Here is a 16,484-nt window from a genome sequence, read left to right on the forward strand (position 1 = left end):
CCCACTCTCCATATACACCCCTTCTTAAATGTTTGGATCCCCGCCCATGTGCTCTCCCAGATAAAAGACGACCCTTCTTCAAGTCACAATTTAGTATATCTCCATTGGAATAATATCTTGCTCTTGGAACTTTAGCACACAAGGAGTCAAAATTCTCAATCAACCTCCAGCACTGCTTGGCTAGCATGGCCAAGTTAAAACTGGGAATATCACGAAAACCCATTCCTCCCTTCTCCGTCGGCACACTGCACACACATGTTCCACCAAGCGAACCAATGCATCCTTTTGTGGTTTTCCTCATCCCCCACCAATATTGCGACATTGCATCAGTGATTCCCTTACAGATTTTTTTGGGGAATTTGAACACGCTCATCGCATACATAGGGATGACTTGGGCTACTGCTTTTATTAGAGAGAGAGAGAGAGAGAGAGAGAGAGAGAGAGAGAGAGAGAGAGAGAGAGAGTTCTCTCTTTCCATCCATTAACCATAATCTGAATTCTTTCTATAAGATGTTTGAAACATGTAACTCGGTCCACTCCGATCACTGGGAGGCCCAAATATTTATCTGAGAGAGACTCCATCATAATGTTCAGAATTTGGCGTACCTCCACTTTACTTTCCACATCGGTGTTATTAGGGCTAAAATATATAGAGCACTTTGGCTCACTCACAAGTTGACCTGAAGCTGCACAATATTCATCTAGCAATGTTCTCAACGTTTGTGCATTTCTTTGATCTGCTCTCATCAACACAATAGAGTCATCAGCGAATAACAAATGTAAAATTGTGGGAAAGTCACGACACACCTAGACACCAACCAAGTTACACGCTGCCTCCTCATGAGCAATGAGTGCTGATAAACCCTCCACACAAAGTAGGAATAAATATGGTGACTTCATGGTTCGATTCGCCCAACATCTGCTGAGTTTATAAAGAAAAAAAAAACCTAACTAGGGATAACGTTGGAATTTCAGGCAAAGAACCGATGAAACAGGCAGTACTGTAGTAGTAGTGCAGCGGCTGGTCCAACCGGACCCGACCAGCGGCGGACCAGGTAGGCGTCCACGGGCTCGAGGACCTCCACTCGCACTCGGTGACTCGGCGGTGGAGCACCAACCTGCGCTCTCTCCGCCGGCCACCCAAATCGACGAGCCCAACCTCCGCCGCCACCCAAACCGACGAGCCCCCCATCTCACAAAATCTCCGAGGTCCGCAGCCGCCCATCCCGGCCGGGGAGATCCTAACCACGCCACCCCAGACGACGAGCCTCGCCGTCCTTCAAGTAGCCCAGCTCGCCCGCCAGCACTAGTGGATGCCCCGCCGACAAAGCTTTCTCCAGGAACCCTAGCTGTGTGCCGGCCACACCGCCCCCAAAATCCACGAGCGGCGCGGGGGCCCCCCGAATGGACGAGCTGTGCAGCGGCCACGGATCCCAGATGCTGCGGCTTCTCAGTCTCCGATGAGCGAGGCTCGGGGAGCTTCTGGCCAGTTCCCCCCAGCTCAGGCGAGTATCCGCTGCGCCCTGGGCTTCGTTATCGCCGTGGCGAGCGCCAACTCTCGCCGTTTCTCGATCTCGCTCGCCCGTTGCTCGCGCGCAGTATAGGCTCCTTATTGCCTGATCAGCGTCCCGCAGTTTGCGAGTTGGTGCAGATACTTTTCTGGCTGTTAAGGGTTACGGCACAATGGTGGAAACAGTAACTGTGGTGATCAGCATTGCTATGCCACTCTTAGGTCTCGTGTTGACTAAGTTCTGGGACCCCATAGCTGACGCTCTTGGTTACCCTTCCTTTCCAGATTCGGCACTGTGTGAACGACCTTCGAGAAGCAGTTTACAGACTGGAAGCAATCCATCGCGACCTTGTTTATCTCTGTCCGCTCCCAAGACGGACGGAGTACTGTAAGACATGGTTCAGTCGAGCTAGGGATCTTATATAGGAGAAGGACACAATAAGGCTTGACTATGATAGCTCCGGGTGGAACTTCTTCAGAAAATATGGCCTGGGAATGCAAGCCAGAAGAAAAACAAAGAGAGTTCCTGGTCTTGTGGATGAAGGAAAAGATTTGCTACTGAAGGCTCGACAAAATCCACGCCCTGTATCTGCTCTCCAGCCACAGTATCCAAGAGAACGTCTTTGGGGAATGGAGCATTACAAGGACAAACTGATTGATCTTATCACAAATGACCGCGAAGCTCCACTGCTTGCTATCACTGGCATGGCTGGTGTGGGGAAATCAACCCTTCTCAAAACATTGTGTGAATCTGTGCCACTTTATGATTTTTTTGAAGAGCTCATCTATGTTAGGGCTGGAATCAAGCCAACTGTTCAAGAGCATACAAAGGATACCGCAGCCGGCTCCTGGGAAGAATGGCACGAGGCCGGTGGCTCCGGTCTCGGCGCCCGCGGCGACCAGCGTTTTGATTTTCGTTTTGTGATTTTTCTCGCCCTAGGCCGAGATGGCCGAATTTCGGTCGTTTTTAAAAATTTCGGCCGAAATTTGACCAAATTTTGACTGAAATTTGATTAAAATTTGACCAAAATTTCTCAAATTTGACCAATTTCGGCGGAAGATAGATTTCGCCCTAGGCCGAGATGGCCGAAATTCGGCCGAAATCCATTTTTTACGGCCGAAATTCAAAACCCTGGCGGCGACTACGGCCGGCCGGGGGATCGTGAGACAAACGCCGCCCCTTGCCCAGGCTGCGGGCCGCGGGGGACCGAGGCCTACTGTACCGGGTGCTGGTGGTGTTGGGGCTGCTGGCCGCGGCGATGGTCAGCGGCAGGTTCGAGCTGAGCCGGCCACCATAGGAAAACCACCACCGCTTTATGTTGCCAGGCCGGTGCAGAACAGGTCCACTCAGCCTAATGCTCCTCCCCGAGGCCAGTGGGGAGACGACGGTTGTGATGCTTACGGCGAGGGACAACACCGAGGCTCCTCGTCAATGGGAGGAGGGCGTGGTTACGCTTGGCAGAGTGACGGGACGGCCGAGAGACCCTTTCTCGGGCCGGCTGGCGGATTTGTTGAGGGAGCCTCCGGCCCGGACAATCGTCAGAGAGGAGGTTTTCGTGGAAACCGAGGTGGTCGAGGCTGGGGTCGCGGGAGATTTCGCCGCCAACAACCTCGGGGGACTATTCATACTGATGCTACGGTTGAGACTCAGCTTTCCTCAGAGCTACCTCCACAGGCGATGGAGGTGGTGAATGAGTTGGCCAATGTTGATGTTTCTGAGGCTGGGACGGTGGATGAGGCCACCGACAGGTCTGATGCAGAGAGGGCGTCCAAGTATGCTCGTAAGAAGGAGAGGATGATTTGCTATCGATGTGGGGACAAGGGCCACTTCATTGCTGAGTGTGTGGCTCAATTGTGTGATTCTTGTGGCAAACTTGCCCATGAGTCGGGTGAGTGCCCGATGTTGCGTGACGTGCCTCCGACTTTACACATCTATGGAGTCTACTGTGCTGAGCTCATGTTTTTTGAGTCCCCGGAGGCGAGAGAGGTCCCGGAGGATAACCAGACTACGACTACTGGGATTGTCAGAGCAACACAGGGAGCGGTGACTGAGGCACAGATTGTGAGGAGGTTGCAGGAGTTAGCTCCCGGTGATTTTGTTTGGGAGTTAGTACCCATTGAGGACAGAGTTTTTAAGGTGGACTTCCCGTCTGTCGAGGACCTGCAGAAATTGTTAAGTTTTGGCTTGTGTAAAGTTCCCGGTACTACGTGTATTCTGGAGTTTAACGAGTGGAAACAGGTTGAGCCTAAAGGAAAACCGCTTACACAGGTATGGCTGAGGTTTTTGGGGGCTCCATCAAAGCCTCTGCAGGATGCTCGTGTTGTGGCTAGTTTGGGTATCCTCGTTGGAAAAACTGAAAAAGTGGACATGGTTTTCACTCGTGCCAATGGGATTGCCCGGATTCTTGTGAGCATTTTGGATATTGAGTATGTGCCCGATAAGGTCAACTGGACATATAAGGGTGAGGTCTTCCCGCTAGAGATTGAGTTTGAGGACACCGACTTGTTTGATGATGCAGTTAACGGTAATGATGTTGATATGCACGATCGTGAGGGAGGTACTGGGACTAAGGGGGCCCCGTCAGATGAGACCATGCGAGAGGGATCCAACGGATCGCACCCTCAGTCGGCCGGGACTGGACCGGAGGCTGAGCCCACTGACTCACCGGCGGTGCCCATGGCTACTTTGCGGTTCAGTTCTTTCGAGCCAGCTTCGGCACCTCCCAGGCTTTGGAGTGACAGGGTGGAGTCGGACGATGCTCTTGAGCACACGCTTCCTTCACTGGAGGTTGAGAGGGAGGTTGGTGCAGACTGCGGGCACAGTGATAGCCCTACTGGACTGCTGACTGCTGCGGGAGTGACCTCGGTGTCAGCGAGCACGGGGCCGAGGGGTTGTGGGGGTGAGGGTTCGGGACTTATAGTCCATTCTCCCCCCCCCCCCCCGTCCCGCGGACGTTCCAGGTTTCGACGGGGGCCTTGACTCCTAGGGGGACAGTTCCAGCGGCTGGAGGGTCCTCGAGGCAGGCGGCCTTGACGACCTCCGCGACGGAGGTGGCTACCACTGTCGCTGCTGTGGGAGGGGGGACGCCAGGGCAGGTGGCCTGGTCTCCTCCCTCTGCCCGGGTGGTCAGGCGGACCACCCCTCCGAGGGATACTTCGTCCGCGCCGCAGGTTGAGGCGGGAGGAGACGGCGGGCAGGTGGCCCCGGTCGTTCTCTCCTCCCCATTGCCTGCGGTGGGGCACTCGTCCGGCGGGATCGGGAGCCCGCAGATGCCTCTGCTAGTGACCTCGGCACCGACTGGAGTTTCGGTGCCAGGTTATACTAGGGAGGAGGTGATCGCGTTTGGCGGGATCCCGGACCCTACTTCCGGGGGCAGACGGATGAGTGCTCGCATCCTCGACGTCCCGGAGGTTGATGACATGCAGCAGCGGTGCGCTATGAGGGCGGCCAAGCTTCAGGAGGCTGCTTGTTCATCGGGTATGTCCGTTCACTTGTCTAATTCTTTATTGCATTTTTCGAATGAGGACATTCTAAATAAGGCAAACCAATTAGGAGTTTCACTAGGTGCTACAGATAGTGAAATTACTAAATCGGTGAATGATATTTTAGACCTGGAAGCGGAACGGGCTTTAGAGACTATTCATAATCTTGCGGCAGTTAAACCTATGAATGATGATGAGATAAATGTGTTAGGAGTTAGAGTGCTTGATAGCCTGTGTGAGGATCTCGCACCCACTAACCAGGAGGCTGACGAAGAGGATGTGCCCCTTCAGAATGACGCTAGCAATATTCCAGAACCCGGTCATGAGGAAAGGGATCTTGAGCTTAATAAACCTAAACGTAAGTGGAAACGGAAGATCTATCCCGATTCCGCTGTCCGTAGGAGTGCTAGGATTCGAACCACCAAAAAATTCCATGATGAACTATGAGAGGAATTTTTTGGAACAGCAGAGGTCTTAAGGACTTGGCTAAAAGAAGATTCCTGGCTGAGACTTCTATTGAGCAGAAGCTAGATTTTGTTGCTCTATCGGAGACGGGTAGAGATAACTTTGCACCTCAGTTTCTCTCCTCACTAGTTGGTGGTATAGATTTCGATTGGCACTGCTTACCTCCGCGAGGAAGATCGGGGGGCATCTTACTAGGTGTGAGATGCGATTCACTGGAAGTCCGTAGTGTTGTGATGGGCGACTTCGCCGTAAAGTTTCGAGTTAGGTCTAAGATTGATGGCTTTAACTGGGCTTTGGTGGCGGTATATGGGGCAGCGCAGCCTGAGTTTAAAGCGGAGTTTCTAGCTGACCTAGTTCGAATTTGTGGGTCAGAACAACTACCGATTTTAGTCGGAGGAGATTTCAATATCATCCGGAGGCGGGAGGAGAAAAACAATGACAACTTTGATGGTACATGGTCCTTCATGTTCAACACCATTATTGAAAGTTTGGATCTGAGAGAGATAGAACTCTCGGGTCGAAAGTTTACTTGGGCCAACGCGATGCCAAACCCAACTTACGAAAAACTTGATCGGGTTCTTGCAAGCGTGGAGTGGGAACAAAAATTCCCGTTGGTCACGGTGCAAGCCCTTTCGAGGGGCATATCTGATCATACCCCATTGTTCGTGGACTCAGGGGAGCCGAACCACGTGGGAAATAAGAACACCTTCTCATTTGAGACGTCATGGTTCGAACGTGAGGGGTTCTTTAACTTGATTGCTAGGGAATGGGCTCATGAGGTTCGCGGTAAAACACCCATTGAGCGTTGGCAGAATAAGATTAGGAATTTACGGAGCTTCTTGAGGGGTTGGGCTAAGCATCTTAGTGGTGCGTATAAGATTGAAAAGGATAGACTCCTTTCTCTTATACATGACTTGGACGTAAAAGCCGAGTCTAATGTGTTAGTCCCCGCAGAGCTTCAGGTTAAAAATGAGGCGAAAAAGCGATTGAAAGAACTACTACGTGAAGAAGAATTGAAGTGGGCTTTACGTGCTAAGGTTCGTAGAGTGGTCCAGGGGGACGCAAATACTCAGTTCTTTCATTTAATTGCTAATGGCAAGCACAGAAAGAAGCGAATCTTTCAGCTCGAGCAGGACGAGGGTACAATTTTAGGTCAGGAAACCTAAAAACTTATATCACTGAGTATTATAAGCAGTTGTTTGGTCCACCGAAGGAGAATACGGTGTCACTTGATGAGTCCATGACTGAGGATATACCTCAGCTTTCGGCTGCTGACAATGACATTCTGCTTGCCCCGTTCTCGGAGAAGGAGGTTCTTGAGGCAATTGCTCAAATGAAAAATAATAAGGCTCCTGGTCCGGATGGTTTCCCGGCCGAGTTTTATAAGAAGTGCTGGCACATTATTAAGGGGGATTTACTACCTATGTTTCATGATCTATTCTCTGGACAGCTTCAATTATTCCACCTGAATTTTGGGACTATCACATTACTACCTAAGAAGACGGATGCGGTACGAATTGAGCAATTCAGGCCGATCTGTCTCCTCAATGTTAGTTTCAAAATTTTCACAAAGGTCGGGACCAACAGGCTCACACAGATCGCGCATTCTGTGGTGCATCAATCCCAAACCGCGTTCATGCCAGACAGAAACATTCTTGAAGGAGTGGTAGTTTTGCATGAAACGCTCCATGAAATCCACTCCAAAAAATTGGATGGAGTGATTTTTAAAGTGGATTTCGAGAAAGCGTATGATAAGATAAAGTGGCCATTTCTCCAACAATCTTTGCGTATGAAAGGGTTTGATGAAGCCTGGCGAAGGCAGGTCCAATCATTTACGCAAAAGGGTAGTGTGGGAATTAAAGTTAATGATGATATAGGTCATTACTTTCAGACTCATAAAGGCCTACGACAAGGAGACCCAATGTCCCCTATCTTGTTTAACATTGTGGTAGATATGTTGGCAATTCTGATAGGACGGGCTAAGGAAAATGGTCAAGTAGGTGGATTGGTGCCTCATCTGGTTGATGGAGGCATTTCTATCCTACAATACGCTGATGATACGATCATCTTTATGGAGCATGACGTGAGTAAGGCTAGGAATATGAAGCTGGTGTTATGCCTATTCGAACAATTGACCGGGTTGAAGATCAACTTTCATAAGAGTGAGTTGTTCTGCTTTGGTAGGGCCAAAGATGAGCAGGAGGCCTACAAACAATTGTTTGGGTGTGAGTTGGGACAGTTACCTTTCTCATACTTAGGGATTCCTATCCACCATCGTAGGCTAACGAACAGAGAATGGAAGTGCATTGAAGACCGATTTGAGAAGAAACTGAGCTGCTGGAAGGGCAAGCTCTTATCTTATGGAGGCCGGTTAATACTTATTAATTCGGTGCTCACAAGTTTGCCGATGTTTCTTCTTTCGTTCTTTGAGATACCAGTTGGAGTCAGGAAGAGACTAGATTTCTATAGATCGCGGTTCTTCTGGCAGGGTGATGAGCTGAAAAGAAAATACAGACTGGCTAAGTGGGACATTATTTGTAGACCGAAGGACCAAGGGGGTCTAGGTATTGAGAATCTAGAAATTAAGAATAAATGCCTTCTTAGCAAGTGGCTGTGGAAGCTCTCGTCGGAGACGGATGCTGTGTGGGCACAGATCCTTCGCGGCAAGTACCTCCAGTCAAAAACTTTGTCGCAAGTATCTGTAAGGCCGACTGACTCGCCTTTCTGGAAGGGGCTCATGAAGGTCAAGCAGGCTTTCGTTAATAGGACAAAGTTTGTTGTAGGAAACGGCTCGAGCACGCGTTTCTGGGAGGATACTTGGCTTGGTGACGCACCACTGGCCATCCAATATCCCTCCTTGTATCGTATTGTTCAACGAAAGGAGGTGGTCATTGCTTCGGTTTTCCAATCTATCCCCCTTAATATTCAGTTTAGACGAGTGCTAGCGGGCAATCGTTGGGAACAATGGCTCCATCTAGTTAGAAGGCTGATGGATATCCAGCTGTCTCAACAACCTGATGAATTGCGCTGGAAGTTGACTAAGTCTGGAGGCTTCACGGTCAAATCAATGTATATTGATGTTATTAATTTGAGCTCCATTCCCACGTCCAAACATGTTTGGGATGTCAAAGTTCCTTTGAAAATAAAAGTGTTTATGTGGTTTGTTCATAAACAAGTAATTTTAACAAAGGATAACTTGAAGAAGCGCAATTGGACAGGACCTACTAGGTGTAGTTTCTGTGATCGGGATGAGTCTATTAAACACCTCTCTTTTGATTGCCCGCTTGCAAAGGTTCTATGGCAGACGGTCCACATTGCTTTTATCATCAAACCACCGAATTCTGTTAGTACTTTGTTTGGGACATGGCTTAATGGGATTGAGCCCAACTTAGGGAGACATATTCGGGTGGGGGTTTGTGCTTTGCTGTGGACCATCTGGAACTGCAGAAACGATTTGGTCTTTAACAGAACATCATATATACATTTTTTGCAGGTTTTATTCCGGACTACGGCTCTGATTCGTTCATGGTCGCTACTCACCCAGACGGAGGCCAGGGAGCATTTGGTTACTGGGTCTGTCCGTTGGGAGATGGTAGCTCGGGATATCTTCAACCGGTTTGGATGGCGGTCATGTAATAGGATAGGCATTTAGTATTCCTATCTAGTTTGCCCCGCCGGTTGTGGCTCTTTGATGTGGCTAGCTTGATGTATCTAGCTTATCCGGGCTCTGTGTGAGCTTGTGTTGCTTTCTTTTTTCATTTTTCAGGACCTTTGGAACCTTGTTGATACTACTCTATTTTGTTTAATAAGAGGGCCGTATGCATCATGCTGATGCAGAGGCCGGGGTATCCCCCCTTTTCGAAAAAAAAATGAGCTGCAGCAATATGTCGGGACTTATCTGGGAATACACCTGCCTGATGATCACAAAAGCAGAAGGTCAGCTATATTCACACAACTCGCAGATAAGAGTTTTCTGCTCATCCTAGATGATGTCTGGGAGAGTATCAATTTTGAAGAAGTCGGTATTCCTGTGCCCCTGGGGGAACTAATGGTGCAGCCTGAGTATGGGATCACTCGAACAGCACTACGTAAAGTTGTGTTTGCAGCAAGAGATGAGTCAGCATGCAAAACCTGGAGGGGGCACTCAGCATATGTCACCAGGATGGAGTGCTTGAATGAACAAGACGCTTTTGAACTCTTCGCCCATCATGCGGGGAATACCATCACGAAGGACCAGCGAATCCTTCAGCTTGCACATGAGGTGAGCCTGCTTATCCTGTCATGGTTTTGGTCATTTAAGCTTTTATCAGATTTGCGTTAAGATCTAGCTGGCTGCCTGTATATCTGTCTTTGTAAGAGTATACTACAACTTTATTGACTTTTGTTTTTTCCTATTATTCTGTAGTTCGTGATTTGTCTTTGGTCTCCTATGAATATGTTTTGCCTTCAATAGCAGTCTTCTGTACACTACATGTGAGCACAGTGCAATGCAAACTCAAAATTTGATTGAATACAAATTATTATTTAGAGAGCCCTGTAAATTTAGGATAAGTAATAAAATTCTTAAGAATAACTAACTTGTCATGTATTCAACAGATCGCTGAAGAGTGCAGTGGCTTACCAATTGCTTTGTGCAAGATTGGAGAAGCTATGTCTCCAAAAACAGAGGTCGATGAATGGAGAGGTGCTCTTCGGCTATTGAAGACGTCAAATCTTGATGGAATCTCAGATGGATACGAGGATGTGTTTCAACAGCTGAAAATAAGTTTTGATCAGATAGGGAAACAGCTACAGAATCGATTTCTGATATGCTCTTTGTGGCCCGAGAATGAGAACATTCCTGTAGAAAAGCTAACTGAGTGGTGGATGGGGCTTGGGTTGATTGAAGCTTCTGATCGTGTTACAACAGGGAAGCGCACAATCTGTCACCTGCTGAGTTCTTCATTGTTAGAAAAAGGTGACACCGGAATGTTTTGTGCCGAGACTTCTCACGTTAAGATGCATAAAATGTTTCAGAAAATGGCTCAGTGGGTTGTTAATAATCAAGGAGAAGAGAAACCGTGGTTGCCACTATCCCTCTGTGAACGTTCGACATTACCAGGGCCGAAATGGTGTTCAATAGAAAGAGCTTGGGTATCACGACTAGAAACTGGGAGATGGGAAAATAACAGAACTATTTTGTCTTCAACATCTTCCCCAGGCCCCCCACCATTAACTATGCTGATATCATCCCATGCCTTCTCATTGGATCTAATCACGTGTTGTCAGAAAATCACGTTTTTGGATCTGGAGGGGACAGGTATAAGTGAATTCCCGTACGCCATTTGCTCTTTGCGTGAAGTGCAGTATCTTAACCTTTCTGGCACAAGAATAGAAGAATTGCCTCAGGAAATGCGCCGACTGTCGAAGCTTAAATTCTTGCTTGTTAGAGATGCCGGGGCTCTCCAAAGGGTAGCTAAAGAATTAATCCGAAGTCTGATAGATCTGGTTATGGTGGATCTTTTCTGTTCCAGTGGCTTTTCTACTCATGTTGAGTATGCGCCATCACTTCTGGCTGAACTAGCCACCCCTGGTATAGAGCTTGCACTTGGCTTCACGGCACAGAGCATGACACATTTGAGTGAACTAGGGAAGTTGCAATGGGTCCGTACAGAGGCACTGTGCTTGCACCATTTTGAAGAGAAGTCAAAACTTGTTGACCTGCACCTTGTCGTTAATTTACGGAGTCTGCGAGAACTGACTATCAGGGACACATCTGAAAACCTTGAGCTCTTAATAGCTGAGCATGGCACAAGTTTGCTCCATAGCCTGAACTTCCTTGAGCTGAACAATCTGAGGAAACTAAAGGAAATAAAGTGGAGAAATGCAGGTAATGACATCACAGTGGTTAACATTTGTCATTGTGATAAATTGAAACAAATCACATGGGTCTGTGAGCTTCAGCAACTGGAGCAGCTGACAGTTACATATTGCCAAGAAATGGAGCAACTTTTTTCCACCTCAAAGTTGCGCCCTCATCAAGTGGTAACTGGCTTTCCTAAAATGAGAAGACTCTATTTGGAGAACTTGCCGAAGCTGTCGATTTTTTTTGAGAAAGCTATGGAGCTGGATGAACTGACATATGTTTGTATCACTGGGTGTGCAAAACTGAAGCCCCTAAATGTTAGTAAAGCCAGTGACAACAACAAGATCAGATTAGAATGTGATAAAGATTGGTGGCATGGCTTAGGAGGTGGTCAGGCAATCATGAGCTGTTTCAAACCATGTTGTTGCTGGGAGAAGGTCGAGGACGAGGAAATTTGAAACTCCAGCTGCTGCTGGAAATTGCAATGAAGAAAGGAAGACAATACCAGTGAGAGTTGGACGATGACAGTACACACAGGGACACAAATAACATAGATTAGTTACGACAAAAGCTTCCTGTTCAGTCTGTGAGGTCAAAAGATGAGTTACAAGCCAAATTGCTCGACCGTCTAACCCTGCCCTGAAGCTTCCTTGCTGGGGTGAGGTAGACAACAGACTGGTTCAGTTTTATGGATATCCTTGTTATTCCTTGTACTTTGCTGTTAGATTTTCCTTTTGTTTGCTTTTCTCGTCTTACTACCCTTTAGCTGAAGTTGAAGGAGGAGGGGACTGATTCATATGAGTTCCCTTTGAATTCCAATCTATTTACTTGAGTCTGTTCTTTGTTTTCCTTGGTTCTCAATAAACATTGAAGTTCTCATCTGTTAGTATCATGAATCATGATCTTTGTATTTCCACTTTATACCTGATGGACAGTGTTGCATATCGGGAAGCTCTATACATTTTTATGTGCAGGTTTCCCATCACATAAAAGTGCTATTAGTCATATATCTCTAGGCGTCAGCATTTCGGGAATGCAAGTCTGAAGATAGAAGATTCTACCTATTCTGCAAAGACCCTTCATCTGAAGACGGCTTCAAATGATGATCCAATCGATTGGATTGAGGCTTTGATCTTGGCAAGGAGTGTTTACCCACTCAGGTCACTCCATGGAAGTACTAATTATGTGCAGAGTGATGTTTTGGTTTCAATGTAAGACTCCGAAACGGGATGCATCAGGAGGGTCTCAACGAGAGTCTTATACAAGATGGTGAACAGATTATACTTTCGGAATTCTCAAGCTTTCAGAAACAACTGAAGGTCTGAAACTACGTTAGGATCATCTAAGCTTATATGGATCCAGTAGACAACATTTTGAGGTAAGAACAACTGCATTTTGATGCTCATAGTCGTGCACATTCTTTAGGGTGTTGCAAACTTTTAGTGCATAGCTTGGAACAGAAGTGGGAATGCTTGTACCTAAAATCAAATAATGGAACTTCATCTTTATGTGTCCTTAAAAGGTTACTCTGTTCTCTTTTAATTTTACATAGTATTTTATACACATAGTTGTGCAGGAAGGTGGAACTCCAACACAGGGGTGTGGATAAGAAATGAATTTTCTAGTTATCAACATGGAAATGCTAGTTGTATGATCACACACGTACTAAGCTAACCATTGCACTATATTTTCTTGTGTCTTGTTCTCCTACCTCTGTTGAATGCTTTTAGTTATGCTCCATTTTGTCGTCTGAGTAATTTAAATGTTCTGCCTTTAATTTTCTGTACATACATGTTGTATTGTATCTGATAAGTAACTCGTCACGTTCCCAACTTGAAGAATTGCAAAAGAAGATGGGTGATAGCCAACAAGATTGATTTTGACTTGTCTTCATCCACAACTTATTTCTTTTACTGTTAACTAAATATTTTCCAATACATGATTTAATATCAAGGCTGGATTCCTACGACTCACCACAACAACTTAGAAATTGCCTTCGTTTTCTGGACCACTACAGCCAAGTAACTAAACCCAAGAGTAAGATAAGGAGCTCAATGAGGGATGCTGAGTTTCTGCACTAGAGCACACCTGAGCTCTTTATAGCGTCTCAGGATCTTTTGCATTTATATCCTGGGTGAGATATGCGTGGACAGGTAATACTGTAAATGGTGAAATATGTACTGTGGAACCTCTGAGCTGTGGTCCAGGAGTCGAACGGATAACCGGCCGCCGTGAAGGTTTTCCAGGTGAGGCATGGCTCATCACGTCAGATGGTGTCCCAAGCTGTGGAACAGGAAATAGACTTTCCCGTTAGTGGAGGGACAGTAGTTGTAACTGCGAGGATGGGTGGGTGTCATCTCTTTCCTGTAGCCGCTAGATTTTTCCGTTAGTGAGGGCTCGTACCTAGGAGCAGAGCCATCCGTGGGAAGGATCTGGGGCCGTGAGGAGATGGAGTTCTTGATCCAGCCAATTAAAAAGCAAGCCACTGATTCTCCGGTCTCCACCATCATGTGTCTGAAGTCTGCTTCCCTGAGATTGACCTTCCTTGTGCTCATCTTGCGGAGCAGATTCATGGTCCATGAGAAGGTTAATAATAGTGATATCGTGATGGAGCCGCTACATTACCCCATCGCCGCATGGGCGGGCGAGCTGCACCAGGCACCGTCCCCGCCGTTTAGCTGACCCAGGCAGTGGTGGTTGCGGAAAGGGAAAATTCACCCCAAGCATCCGAACAATCTAAATGCAAGATGAACCCGCAAGCTCCTGGATGTACGCGCGTAGGTATGTACCCACTTCCAAATCCGATTTTGATACTGGTCCCTGTTAATCTTTCCATTGCCTTGTATGCTAGTGCAATGAATTGCAATGACATGTAGGTTTCTACTTTCACTGGATGCTAATGCAATCTTCTTAACTAGAATAACATCTCCCACACTCATTATTTACTTTGGTCATGCTGTTTTTCCTTCCAGAAAATGTCATATTTGTGAAGCATAACTTGAATGTGCTCCCTGTGATAGGCTTGAAATGAATTGGTCAATTCAAATGAAGGTTTCCTGAGGTGTAGTTTCCATTTTCATTATAATCCATCAGGTTCATTTGTGCAGGAACCAGAGCGGAGAGACAGATTCTAATGGCTCAGTGGGGTATTCCATACAGATAGGGCACAGTGGTCAACTGGTCATTGTTTACGAGACAACAAAGTTTAAGCAGCACAACTTGAACCTAATACAGGTATTTTTCTTCTTCAGAGAAACATGTACTCCCTCTATTCACTTTCATAAGGCGTTGAAGACATTTCAGACAGCATGCAAAGCAGCCCATTTTCAGTTGTCTGAAACGACTTATAAAAGTGAACGGAGGGAGATAGTTTGTGGATGTGCTTTTTCCTACCAAAAATACTACTTCCTCCGTTCCTAAATATAAGTCTTTGGAGAAATTCCACTATGGACCACGTACGGAGCAAAATGAGTGAATCTATATTTTAAAATGCATTGATCTAGATACATCCTTATGTGGTCCATAGTAAAATCTCTACAAAGACTTACATTTAGGAACGGAGGGAGTAGGTGTCAGGCTAGACAGTCTGCTGGGGAAGGTAGCACACTTTGTTTTGAAATACCGAGCACATGGAAGGTGGTTTTGTCCTGAAATTTTATATAACTCAATCTGAAAATGTGCAGATGACAGATCAACCAGCGAACGCTCTCTGCCTTGCGCTACATCTGATCACCTACAAAAGAGACAAGCCCTGAGCAATCGCCCACGCCTTCACTCATTTTGGAGATCACTCAGTTTGCAAAGGACAAGCTTCAGGCCGTAAGCGAGATTTACATCGACCTGCCTAATGATGGCACTACTGTCTTTGGTGAATGGCAAGCTGAACTTGCCGGACGGAAGTATGAGTTCCAGCGGGCTTCAAGAGAAACCCCTGGATCAGGGGCGCTACACCATACCCACCTCAAGCTAGCGTTACGGAACTATTACTTTGGTTCTTTACCAGTGCGTCAAATCAGGAACTGTCGAGGCAAGTTTTTTGACATGCAGTGTTGTCACTAACTTTGTGCTTCCAAAAGCATCTGTCATGACATGCACATATATGCTCTGCAGGAACTATCTTATGCATGAGGTACCAAGGTTCATTAGGATAACGGGCTCAGCAATAAAGGGTCAGCTCGGAGGTACTCACCAAATTGATCATGAATTCATGTCAGACCAATAATCCCCATACCTCACATGGAGACACCCGACTGAGACTGAACCAGAATTCTCGGTAAGTACCCCTACCAACTTAAGGTTAAGTTGCAATGGTGCCTAAGCACACAAGTTTAAGTCCTCACCAAACTTATGTATGTTCCTTCCCAAGTCACTCATGCTGTCCGATTCGGACCATGTGCACACATTGTCGATCCAGAAACAATTTGTTGATGACTCACGGAAGTATAACCTCACATCTGCTCAGACGGTATGTCTCAGTTTGGGCATTTCAATTGCAAAGTGTTTACTTGTCAGATGGTTGAATCTTTTTTGGTTTCTCCAATTTCTACTCCATCACAGTTCTTAACACCTGTCCTGCACCCTAATGGATGGATGTTCATCATGTGGGACATGATGAGCAAGGTTATGAATGTCATGGATCCTCTCTACTCAACAAATTGCCCTCGTCTGCCCACGCAGGAACGCGACCAGCTTATTGCTTGGAAGCTGCATGATGCTTTGTTCAATTTCCTTAACGAATTCTACCCTGGATGCAATGACGATTGGTCCATCAACTTGCAAGTATTAATGGACACAATTTTTACTTGGTAAAACACCTATTTGTCCTTTGTTTCAAATAATTCTGCCTCTCATCACTATAAGCCACTCCCCATGCACATCATAAGGTGTCCAAAACCAAGAAGGAAGCCCTCCACGAGTGCTTGAAGCTCCTGGGCAACCTCCCCGCACTCACGGATGAGGCACTATCGAAGGTTCTTGCGCCATCGGGCTTCTGCATTTGCACTTTAAGAATATCGGCGGCTTGCAACATAATTGTCATTTAGCCACCAGCCTCCACCCTCATGAACCTATTTTAGACTTGTGTACTATGTCCGAACGTCTGCTTGAACGATTGTCTCGCCGATCAACTGTCTCGACATCTATGTCGAATCATGTAGCTGTGCTTTGTTGTGCGTTATGCCA

At 46.8% G+C, this 16,484-nt stretch overlaps 1 protein-coding gene and 1 long non-coding RNA gene across 2 annotated transcripts; both read left to right on the forward strand.

Moving 5' to 3' along the window:
• The first annotated feature begins 1,022 nt into the window (after positions 1–1,022).
• LOC123110190 (disease resistance protein RPS2) lies at positions 1,023–12,189 on the forward strand. Its single transcript, XM_044530664.1, has 3 exons — positions 1,023–2,327; positions 9,328–9,719; positions 10,055–12,189. The coding sequence occupies exons 1-3, from the start codon at positions 2,006–2,008 to the stop codon at positions 11,759–11,761; spliced, it is 2,421 nt and encodes an 806-aa protein (XP_044386599.1). The 5' UTR covers positions 1,023–2,005; the 3' UTR covers positions 11,762–12,189.
• Positions 12,190–14,872: 2,683 nt separating this feature from the next.
• Positions 14,873–16,102, forward strand: LOC123110192 (uncharacterized). The gene is made up of 3 exons (XR_006453215.1): positions 14,873–14,901; positions 14,987–15,576; positions 15,670–16,102. It is a non-coding gene; the product is annotated as an uncharacterized lncRNA (long non-coding RNA).
• Positions 16,103–16,484: the final 382 nt, after the last annotated feature.

Source organism: Triticum aestivum, chromosome 5B (assembly GCF_018294505.1).
Source record: "Triticum aestivum cultivar Chinese Spring chromosome 5B, IWGSC CS RefSeq v2.1, whole genome shotgun sequence".
Classification (NCBI taxonomy): domain Eukaryota; kingdom Viridiplantae; phylum Streptophyta; class Magnoliopsida; order Poales; family Poaceae; genus Triticum; species Triticum aestivum.

Bases quoted from the DNA above. Each gene is read 5' to 3' on its own strand.
- LOC123110190 (XM_044530664.1), top strand. From the start codon at position 2,006: ATGCAAGCCAGAAGAAAAACAAAGAGAGTTCCTGGTCTTGTGGATGAA. The intron at 2,328-9,327 runs AAGAGCATACAA...TTCGAAAAAAAA, and splicing joins TGGAATCAAGCCAACTGTTC to ATGAGCTGCAGCAATATGTC. The intron at 9,720-10,054 runs GTGAGCCTGCTT...TGTATTCAACAG, and splicing joins TCCTTCAGCTTGCACATGAG to ATCGCTGAAGAGTGCAGTGG.